This window comes from Bacillus rossius, chromosome 14 (assembly GCF_032445375.1).
Source record: "Bacillus rossius redtenbacheri isolate Brsri chromosome 14, Brsri_v3, whole genome shotgun sequence".
In the NCBI taxonomy this organism is placed as follows: domain Eukaryota; kingdom Metazoa; phylum Arthropoda; class Insecta; order Phasmatodea; family Bacillidae; genus Bacillus; species Bacillus rossius.
In genome coordinates, this window is record NC_086341.1 from 603381 (window position 1) to 615444 (window position 12064).

At 43.3% G+C, this 12064-nt stretch overlaps 1 protein-coding gene across 1 annotated transcript; it reads left to right on the forward strand.

Annotated features, from left to right (window-relative positions):
- Positions 1 to 10190: 10190 nt before the first annotated feature.
- Positions 10191 to 11261, forward strand: LOC134538984 (homeobox protein Nkx-3.2-like; the record flags this gene model as incomplete). The annotated part of the gene is made up of 2 exons (XM_063380643.1): positions 10191 to 10212; positions 10846 to 11261. Coding segments are annotated over 2 exons (438 nt in total), but the record flags the coding sequence as incomplete, so codon positions are not given.
- Between the last annotated feature and the right edge of the window lie 803 nt (positions 11262 to 12064).

A 12064-nucleotide genomic window follows, 5' to 3' on the forward strand; every position in this document is an offset into this window, starting at 1 on the left:
CTTTACTTAATAAATTTTTATTGCTTATTGTGTTACTTGTATTTAAAATTATAATTTATAGGTATTTATTAAATTTGTTTTTAGAAATGTGGGTATAGAGAAACCATTACTCAACCTCAAATTTTTGCATGGTTGTACAAACCATCACTTTACAAAAGAAAATCATTTTTTTTTAGTGAGCATAGTTACTCATATTAAATGCATTAACATCATCAAGTTATTTTGTATTGCTTGAGTTTAATCTTATAGCTAAAATACAAAATGGTATGTCGGTTTTAGTTATTTTCCCCAAATTTTCAAAATCCCACTCAACATGAAAATTTAATAGATTTGTTTAAAGAACTTTGAAATTAAAATATTTTTTATTGTTTAACTTACATTTCACGTCTGTTCATGACACTTCCATTATTATTACCTATTATTTTTTAGTTCTCGGTATTTTACAGATTATTTGGAGACGTTCTCGTAAAATGAATATTATTTTTTCGTAATTAGAAAAATGCACGATAATATTATTAAATTTAGGTATTCTTCTTAGCTGATATATTTATTGAAGTCTTACTAAACCACAGTCCTCACTAGTATGAGCCGTTGTTATAAATTATCAAAACCGAGTATACTTACAAAGGTTGTATCATTTGGTGAAAATAATTTGAGTGAAGGAGAGAATATGAGAAAATAATGGATGCGTGTACTTATGTACGCGTTAGAAGTTAATTTACTTGGCGTAATAAAAAATTAACTTTAATTTTGCATGCAAATAGTTAATATAAATAAAATAATAAAAAACTGGCGTGGTATTATGAATACGTTTGGTACAGAATAAATTAAATCAAATTAAAAATCACAATAAATTCTCAGTATTCAATACTAACATAAACAAGTGTATTAAATTAATGATTCCATTTAGTAAAATAATAGAGATGAACTTTAATAAAGAAAATCAATATAGGCTATATGCTGAATGTTTATTCTAATATATTAATTTTAATAATTTATTAAGTAATAATTTGTAGTTTATATTGCAAAAAAAATATTCATACGAAGACATAACTTCACTTACTCTTGAAAAAGTTTATAAACACAATTTCTATTACTAATATTCACAATAAATAAGTATTTTAATTATATGGACATGTATTCAATATTAATCACTAAAGTATATGAATTAAAAGCACACATAGCCTATAATATTTTTTAGTATGCAGCTTTTCTTCATCCTGTCAGTATTTGTTGCATGCTCCGCGCGTATCGTAAAAATTCATTCTCATGCGCTTCTAAAGAAGTATAACTTCAAAAATTAAAATTTAAAAAAATTATTTTTCAAAAATGCGTATGGAGCATGTGGGCCTAGCCAGCGGCGCCAGCTGACGATGGGCTCTGTCGGCTCCTGAGGAGGTTATTTATACCCCTTGTCCCCTCCCCTCGTGTTGTGTTGTGTTGTGTGTGCTGTAGGGGCGGGGGTGACTGACGTGTTGATCACACTTGGGGAGCGGTGTGTAAACCAGGCACTGGATATACCGGCGCCGCTCTGTGGCCGGCACACAGACACCAGCTCCTGAGTCACAGCGCGCACACAGCTACGTGGCTTCTGTGCTCTCACAAAAGATTATTCTGGAAACCAGTTGCCAAGAAACAGTTTGTTATGCTTCAAGGAAATGACTGTTCTGGGACATACGCCATTGCAGTTTTGCACTGTTTGCCCTGGAAAAAATTCATAAATAGAAAAATATAAATAAAAACATAAACACACAGAAAACAAACCAAAATAAGAACATGACAAACAAATAAATCCAACGATGAATGCAAACAGACATTTTGGTAAAACAATGACGACAGCACAGACGAACACAGAAAATTTTCTTAGAAAAAATAGTTGCGACGTTTCAGGAACTGGCAATTGTTACCATCATCAGGCACAGACAAGCGAACCTCAGACAGAGCGAGCTACCTTTGAATATATATATACTGTATAGAAGTCGCCAGCCCAGGTTAAAATTTCTAATACGGTTTGAGATAGTTGGTTAATTCACCGCCGCAATCGCCACCATCTCTAGGGCATCGACTTGTGGTGGTCCCTAGCGGACAAGTGCCGAACTCTTCAAACACCCCTTCCCCCTCCCGTTGAACGAACTTGAGCTGCAGTGAATGATAGGTGGGGGGTGTGCGGGGGAATGACAGCGGGCGACAGTGCTGCGCTCTAACGTGTAAATAACAACTAAGACGATACAGGGCGTTACGGCAGCGCACTGCAGCGGTGAAGTTCCCAAGCTGCTCATCATACGCTTCTGAAAAACGTAGAGTAAACCCTATCCACTCGCGACTTATATACAGTATATATATATTCAAAGGAGCTAGTGAGGTCTCAGGAGAGGTCACAGACCTACCAGGGAGGGCAGTGTGACCTCCTGAGGGTACACGGAGGGAGCGAGATGCTGAGGTCGCCGGACCACCAAGAGGCGAGGTGCCACGACAAGGAGACAGCCACACTCTCCTCCACCACATCGGCCATGTTTATTGATGTGCTACTGTTATTACCACACACTCGAGAGACCCAGGAAGCGAGAGGCCAACAACACACTCGAGCCGGACCGGTGTTTGCGATCACTCACTCGCAGCTGAGCAAGCACTCTAGCGCCGCGGGGGAGGGGCGGGGCTTAATGGCGCGATCAAGTGTCGGCGAGTACGTCTGATGGGCCGTGACGGATGAAGCGCGAGGAGGAGGGGAAAAGCGCGCGGCGTGCAACATGCGGAAGCCATGCACACAAGGCCGTGGGGCGCCATTCACAGAAACCTCTATCGCGTCACCCGCCAGGCTGAACTCCGCGGTCATAATTTAAAAAAATAATATATGTATGTACCTACGCGATTGCAGGTTATTCTGAATATCGTATAGAAACTAAAATGACGAGTACACTCAGAAAACCAACCAAGATAAGCAGATGTGAAAAGTTAAATGCAAATACAGCACAGAGAATTTCTTCAAAGGAATTAGAAAAATATTACGTTACAGACGAACACGGTGATCTGACAATGACGAGATAGTTGCAATAAGAATAGTAAATAAAGATCAAAAATTGTCTTTGGACATTTCTTGACGGATTAGCAATGGTCCTCAATATCCCCTCCCCCTCTTCCCCTTCCGTGGTGCTTTGTCTATGAACCCTCAGCCCCTCTGGAGGATTGTAGGGGCTCCGGGAGGCCTCCGCGTGGAGTGGCATAACTAGAACGTTATTGTTCTGGGAGCTTCGGGCGTCGAGTCAACCCTGATGACGCGACACTTCATAGGAGCGCGAGACCTTTACAGAAGGGGGCTGCGGGGTATAAACGGCGAGCCAGTATTCGTGGGAAAAGGGGCCGTTGTAACTTATAAGAATATATTTTGGTCCTCACACATAAAATTTAAAAAAATATTGCCTTAAAATGTTTTTTAAAATAAACATAACACATTAAATCCTAAAATAAAAAGTGCTATTTATTATATTTATAATTACCCTGCTTAAGGAATTTTGTCCTGATACGTGTTTAAAGAGAAGGCTTTTCTCTAATTTTCCATGTTAAGTGGCCATAAATTGAGCCATACCTTAGGAATTTTAAGCCATGGCTTTCCACTTCACCCACTTTACTGTGCCCTTGTATGAAAGTACAGTACTTGTGGCATGTGAGGTCAGTTGGAACACACACATGTATATGGGGTGTCCAATAACTCAACAAGCCTAGAGCAGTTGACAGGCCTATTAATAATGGTCCTGAATGATGATAAAAAATCTTCCAAACGTAGTTTTCGAGTTAATGATATATTTTTTAAAAGTTTTTGAATCCCCACCCTGAAACTAGTTTTTAGATACTGTGACTAACGATTATGCTACGTACTTAAAAATAACACTACTATTGATAACAATTCAAAATATAATCAATCATGCTGTACTTTTGGGGAAAATTCTATGCGGAACGATTATTAATCATATAAATTTTACTATTCATACTGTAATAAAAATTACTTTGCTAATTTAGCAAGTTATTTGCTTTCATTAGCCATCTTTTCAAATAACTTGCTATGTTAGTAATATTTTTTACAGTATGAATAGTGGAATTTACCCGATTACAAAATTTTCGCCGCGCATACGTTTGCTAAATAGTTTTTTTCCATAAAATGTATATCATTTCTTATTTTAATCTGATTTTTATCAATAGTAGGGTTTTTTATGATTACGTAGCAAAAACTTTTAGTCACAGTAGCCTATCTAATAATTTGGTACAGGATAGGGATTTAAAAACATTTGAAACAAAAGTCTTTAACTCGGAAACTATACGAAACTTAATGATTTTTTTTTAAATTTAGAACCGTAATTTGCTGGCCTTTCAAGTGATTTCGGCTTGACGTGGAGTTATGGGACATTCTCTATAGGTATAAGTACTTAGGACTAATGTAAAATGTTATAGAGCAGTTTTTAAAAATGTAGTGAAAGTTATCAATAAATATTATAATTTATCGCGAACATGTTCCGAATAAAGATAGTTTTCAAAATATTGTTATTTGTTAGTTATATTTTAGTTGATGAAGTGTTTTAGATATGACATAGTTATTCTAGACCAATCGTGAACGTTCTGTACTAAATGCATAAACTGCGTCCTCATCGACCAATCAAGAGACATAAAACTTCGTTAGTGAGACAGACAATGTGGCAGTAAATGTTTTGAACACAAAGTCCATCAAAGCCTAACAAACAGTTAAATCTTCACAGCAATAAAAATGTTCATCGCCAGTTATCGTTAAATTACTTGCACTTGATGCAAGAACCTGAAACAGTTTGGCTCAGTCATTAACTATTATTAAGGAGACCACCTTGTCTGGGGTGTATCTGTGTCGGTGAGGCGGGATGATAAGTGCGACACTTGCTGGTGCTTCTAGTGCGGTGTCGCCTCTGAGCTGGCGCGCAGTCTTCTCCCAGTGCAGAGTCGGAGAGGTAATCAGAACATCATATGACGAGGAAATGAAGACAATGAATGTAACGCAAGTCCCTTAAGTACTCTTAAGAATATATCCATACCGGAGGTATCATGACCAAACATTGTTCTGATATCTTGCGTTCTAACCATTTTCATTCTTCTAAAAATACAGTTCAAAAAATAGATCTGGGAACTGAACTACTGACCATCGTATTCTTAAATGATTTTCATAAACAAAAACCACTCTGATAGTAGTATGGTTTTTCTGAAGCTCCACACACCGTAGTCTATGTGTTTCCAGGTAGGCGGGACCCTCGGTTTCTTTACGTTTGGCAAGGGAACTTTCGGGCATTTGCTTGGAGCGATGGCGAAAATAATAGAATATATAAATAATAGAGTATATAAATAATATAATATAAACATAATAGTGGAATATACAAATAATAGAATATATAGGCCTACTTATAATAGAATAAATTAATTCAAATGACTGCGCTGAGGTTCGGACACCACTCGTTCCAAAAGCAAGCTCAGTGTTTTGGAATCATGCCACATCGCTTAATTTTGGTTGGTTTGTAAGTTTCCCAGTGACCAAAACTCCGGTATTAGACGGCATTACTGTATACGTAACAGTTAACCACCTCAATTTCCTTAAAAGGCTTCCGTCACATTAGAGTTCCTTTGAAAGTGCAGCAATGAAAATAGAAGCTTTTGACATTTCAAGAAGCAATATTTTTTTATGTCTTCAAGCAACCAATAATTCAACCTTTGAGAAATAAAGCGTGACACAATTCTTCATCGGCGTTTTTTGTAAATCAGTCAAATACCTACTTTCATGTCACCCCAGGCTCTTTCCGGAAACTTTCACAATAAGGGGAAGTCACTACTTGATACTCATCTCCCTCCACGACGGGCCTTCTAAATCTTTCTCTGAAAGCTTTCCCGCATTGGAGCACCGTCGACCGTCTCTTTCGCGACATCAATCAGCGTCCTTCACCCGCGAGCTGCCCTGAAGGTCCCTGCAGTCACAATAGTCTTTCCCTGGACAATAAGCTATAACAATTACACCCGTCAGCTAGACCGCAACAAGAGAACTGAAATGTCAAAAGTTACAGACCATCACAAAAAATACCGATAGTGTTTGATTCGGGATTTCACTGATTTTGTTTTGGTTGACCTGATCTATTCACATTTTAAAAGTTAAACAAATCACACATTCGCTTGTTTTTTTTTATTTCATGATTTATTTATCTGCATGTTCTTAAAAATGCACCAGGTACTTTAACACAATATATATTAGGTAGTATCATTTAGCCCGCCTGATGTGGCATAGAGGGAAGTTGTTAGATCATCAAATTCTTACTACAGCCGAAACCAAAGGAATTTAAATTTATTCATAAGATAAAAAAGTACGTGAACTGTTTCTTGGAACTTTAAACTAAGATTCTTACTCTTGGAAAAAAATCATCATACAATTTGCATTGTTTTTATATGTGTTTTTGGGAAACCTTCGATTCACAAATCGTTTCGTTCATGTCCTCGTGTACTGCGGGATTTTTTCTAGTTGAAATTTAGTTGGTATTTAAAGCGTACGTAAGGATATCAAGGGACGTAAAAAATACCTAAGCCATTGAAAACGAGATAAAATATCATTAGTTACGTCACTCGACAGCTGTCGCTACTGACAGATAGGCCTACCTTTCATTGAGGCTATCTGTCGCTACTGACAGGTACCTGTCATCGAGGCTAGCTGTCGCTACTGACAGGTACCTGTCATCGAGGCTAGCTGTCGCTACTGACAGGTACCTGTCATCGAGGCTAGCTGTCGCTACTGACAGGTACCTGTCATCGAGGCTATCTGTCGTTACTGACAGGTACCTGTCATCGAGGCTAGCTGTCGCTACTGACAGGTACCTGTCCTCGAGGCTAGCTGTCGTTACTGACAGGTACCTGTCCTCGAGGCTAGCTGTCGCTACTGACAGGTACCTGTCATCGAGGCTAGCTGTCGCTACTGACAGGTACCTGTCATCGAGGCTAGCTGTCGCTACTGACAGGTACCTGTCATCGAGGCTAGCTGTCGCTACTGACAGGTACCTGTCCTCGAGGCTAGCTGTCGCTACTGACAGGTACCTGTCATCGAGGCTAGCTGTCGCTACTGACAGGTACCTGTCATCGAGGCTAGCTGTCGCTACTGACAGGTACCTGTCCTCGAGGCTAGCTGTCGCTACTGACAGGTACCTGTCATCGAGGCTAGCTGTCGCTACTGACAGGTACCTGTCATCGAGGCTAGCTGTCGCTACTGACAGGTACCTGTCATCGAGGCTAGCTGCCGCTACTGACAGGTACCTGTCATCGAGGCTAGCTGTCGCTACTGACAGGTACCTGTCATCGAGGCTAGCTGTCGCTACTGACAGGTACCTGTCATCGAGGCTAGCTGTCGCTACTGACAGGTACCTGTCATCGAGGCTAGCTGTCGCTACTGACAGGTACCTGTCATCGAGGCTAGCTGTCGCTACTGACAGGTACCTGTCATCGAGGCTAGCTGTCGCTACTGACAGGTACCTGTCATCGAGGCTAGCTGTCGCTACTGACAGGTACCTGTCATCGAGGCTAGCTGTCGCTACTGACAGGTACCTGTCATCGAGGCTAGCTGTCTGCAGGAACAGCAGGGACTCGCGCATGCGTTACAGCGCAGGGGAACCTCGGAACAGTTAGTCACATGCGAAGTACAAAAAAATTCCCCAAGTTACACGAAGGCGAGAATCGAGGTGGTGCGAAAGAATTTGTGAATCGTAGGTTTCGCGTGTTGGGCATAAAATCTCTGTTAACCATAGAGGTAAGAAGTAAGGTTTTGTGTGCGTGCAATCTGTGCTATGTTATTAATTGAAGTCAAAATGATAACTACCCTTCAATCTCACCTGGATAGCCTTTTTTTTTTGTTTAACTCTAATTCCTTGTTTTTTTTTTAAATGTTTTTAACAACGCCATGACGGAGTTACACACCTAGCACCAGTCTGCTTACAGCTGCGGATTATCTTGCCAAACAGGATGACTTCACGTCTAGGATTGACACCCACCCATAGACTTATACCTCCCTGGAAATAAAACGCCCTCACTGTAGGGGAAAGTTGGCCCACTTGCATGCAGTTTTGTGACTATGAAAAGTAGTTGACAGACATTATAATGTCAAAACTACATGTTACAGAAAACTTTTTGTATATTTGAAACGTTGGTACTACACAACTAGACCAAATTCATTCTTCATAAACTTATAATACTAAACTAACCTAAACCAGCAGCAGACGTTTGCACTGCTAAAGAACATTAAGAAACAAACGTTAATAACATTAAAAATCTGTAATACAGCAGATATGAAAGTGATTACAATCATTACACACACACACACAAGCGGGTGTGGTTGAGAAATCACTGGCGACATTGAACAACCTCGCGTTCAGACGTGCAGAGTGTTTCTGAGTCTCGTAACTCTGCAGGGAGCCTGCTCCAATGTATTACGCAAAAAAAAAAAAAAAAGGATGGTTTCACAGTATCATTTTCGCGATAGGCCCGCGGTGTGGGAGGGGGAGGGGGGGGGGGGTACGCCCTCAGCGGTGTCAGCCACGGACTGGCGCCCATTGTCGCGGTAATAGCCGCCAGGGAGTGCTGGGGCGAGGGCTTCTTTGTCAGGTCGCGTGGCGCTCGGAGTAGCGACGGTAGCGAGGTAGTGCCGGTAGTGATGGGCCGGCAGGTAATGGCCCTGCGGCGCCACCCAGGCTGGTCGCGTGGCGTGATTGGCTGAGAGCACTCTGTCGCCCGACCCGCCACCGCCGACACAGTCGGACAACACCGGCAACCACGGTCTTTCCATTGGGTACCCGCCAGTAGGCCTGAAATAATTTGGCCTAAAATTAGGCTAAATATTTTTAGGCCACGTGACTTTATGCCAAACAATATTAGGTTACAAATTTATGTCAAATGGTTTTAGGCCAAATTTGTTTAGGCCAAACGTCTTTAGGCCAAATAATTTTAGGCCTAATGACTAAAGTTTAGGCCAAGTGAATATTCTGAAACAGTTTTAGGCCAAATATTTTAGGACAAACGACGCGATCCCCTTTCCCATTTACATCTTACAACCACACAGTTTGGCAGAACTATCTTCCACATAAATCCATTTCCAAAATAATGTCAAGTATTGACAATATTTATTTTAATAACAAGGTCTCAAATTAAGGAAAATCAGTTGTAGCTACTGTTTAAAATTGTCACGTTAAATTTACGAAGGACGCAGATTACAAATTGTCCAAGGATATTCGTGAAATTCACGTTTATTTTCGTAAATTTGCATGAAGTTACTGATTCCACTTACATTGAACACGAATCCACAAGAGTAATCTTGGTATGCCAACAAAAATATTTAGAAACTTGTTAAGTCAACAGCAACACCATTCTTCCTTACAATTGTCTGTTTTTACGAAGATTCAGTTTTCTGAAATTATGAAAATTTCTTTGCTTATTTCGTGTAAATTTTTCTTTGAAAAGTCCTTAGACAGTGTGGTTGCTGATCGCAAAATTTCGTCCAAAATTAACTGTCTAAAATGTACAGTACATACGTGAGAAAAATATGAAACGAATTGATTAATTGAACAAAGAATTTTTGAAATCTCTCAGATCATCATTAACATGGATGAACGCCATATAAAAAAATAAAACATAGAAATTTTGTGCTTTATAAGCATGTACCAAAATCAGTCATTATCTACTAAAGGCGATACGAAAATATAATTTATAAGAAAAGATAAATAATCTATATAATCCACTTAAGTTATAGTTTGTTTGAAACTACGTGCTAAAATAATGACATACCTTGAAATTTGTGTGTTAAGATGTTATATTTCAGTAATTTCGTTAAATTTTAGTTAGAATAATTTCAAGAATTAACTGGCGTTTCGGCGACACATGTGTTTTAAATTACCTTTCGGTGTTAGGTTTTGTTTCTCACGTTGGCTCAAAATCAGGTCCACAGCTATTTAGGCCTGTTGCAACTTATTTGTACATATAATTATAGTTTTAGGTACTTGCTTAGTAAGATAAATACTAATGAAAAAGGGCGCATGTAACTCAGTACACGTGATAGAAGTGAAACCTTTTGGCAATTCAAACCTCGATTCTCGTAAGTATATTTCAAGGGGTGAAACAGCAGAGAGAGAGAGAGAGAGAGAGATAAATTGAGAAAAAAAGACAATTTTCAAAATAAACTTGAATTTAAAAATATATATATTACTCACTTCAAAATAAGCTGAAAACCAGCTGTGTTGCCTTCTGCCCTAATACTCCCTTACTAGACGCAGCAAGTCGGGTGACGTCATCCCTGCAGCATGGCGGGGTTCAACCTGAGCCGCACGCCGCCACGTGGAGCCCGCTCGAGGCATTCTCTACACCGTCCGCAACCTGTTCTCCATCCTTTGAGCGTCAGCTATACCTGGGCCCAACTTAAATAGTTTTAAGTCTAGAATAGTCAGTGAGGGGTGTTAGTCATGGCGCCAATCGCTGCCATGGCTGGCCAATCCCCTCCTAGCACATGATGCATGCTCCCTCTCCCGCATGGCTTAACACCTGCATGATTAGAGCGTATAGGCTTCGGCCTGAGACGCACTTAGAGTCTCTCCCTAACCCAGACCCCTCTCGAACACACTTAGTTTTTAGTTAGGTTAACATTCGGCCTCGAGATTTCTCTCTCATCTCGCCCAAAGAAGTTCCAGAAGTATGTTTGTGGTCCCAGAAGTGTTGCGAGCATGTCACATGAATGTCGGCGTGTTGCAGACGAGCAGGCGCCCTCGCCGCCGCCCCGGCTGGCCTGGCCGCCGCCGCTCCGCCCCCAGGCGCCGCCCCCACCGCCGCGCAAGAAGCGGTCGCGCGCCGCCTTCTCGCACGCTCAGGTGTACGAGCTGGAGCGCCGCTTCAACCAGCAGCGCTACCTGTCGGGGCCGGAGCGCGCCGACCTGGCTCACGCGCTCAAGCTCACCGAGACCCAGGTGAAGATCTGGTTCCAGAACCGCCGCTACAAGACCAAGCGCAAGCAGCTGCAGCTGCACGACCAGGCGGGGGCAGCTGCGAGCCGGGGCAACCCCCCCTCAGCCAAGAGGGTGGCCGTCAAGGTGCTGGTGCGAGACGACCAGCCCGTGAAGCCGCTGCTCTACCCGCCGCTACCCTTCCCCTACTACTGCTACCCGCTGCTGTGTCCGCCCCCCGGGTCCGCCCCCGGGTCCCCGGCCAGTGGCAGCGAGGCCAGCCTGCCCTGCGGTAGTCGCTGAGCGCCGCTACCCTCCCCTACTACTGCTACCTGCTGCTCTGCCCCCGGGTCCCCGGCAAGCGGCAGCGAGGCCAGACTGCCGTGAGGTAGTCGCTGAGCGCCGCTACCCTGCCCTACTACTGCTACCCGCTGCTCTGCCCCTGGGTCCCCGGCCAGCGGCAGTGAGGCCAGCCTGCCTTGAGGTAGTCGCTGAGCGCCGCTACCCTCCCCTACTACTGCTACCCGCTGCTCTTCCCCGGGTCCCCGGCCAGCGGCAGCGAGGCCAGCCTGCCCTGTAGTAGTCGCTGAGCACCACTACCCTCCCCTACTACTGCTACCCGCTGCTCTGCCCCCGGGTCCCCGGCCAGCGGCAGCGAGACCAGCCTGCCGTGAGGTAGTCACTGAGTTCCGCTACCCTCCCCTACTACTGCTACCCGCTGCTCTGCCCCCGGGTCCCCGGCCAGCGGCAGTGAGGCCAGCCTGCCTTGCGGTAGTCGCTGAGCGCCGCTACCCTCCCCTACTACTGCTACCCGCTGCTCTGCCCCCGGGTCCCCGGCCAGCGGCAGTGAGGCCTGCCTGCCTTGAGGTAGTCACTGAGCGCCGCCTCCCTCTCCTACTACTGCTACCCGCTGCTCTGCCCCCGGGTCCCCGGCCAGCGGCAGTGAGGCCAGCCTGCCTTGAGGTAGTCGCTGAGCGCCGCTACCCTCCCCTACTACTGCTACCTGCTGCTCTGCCCCCGGGTCCCCGGCCAGCGGCAGTGAGGCCAGCCTGCCTTGCGGTAGTCGCTGAGCGCCGCTACCCTCCCCTACTACTGCTACCCGCTGC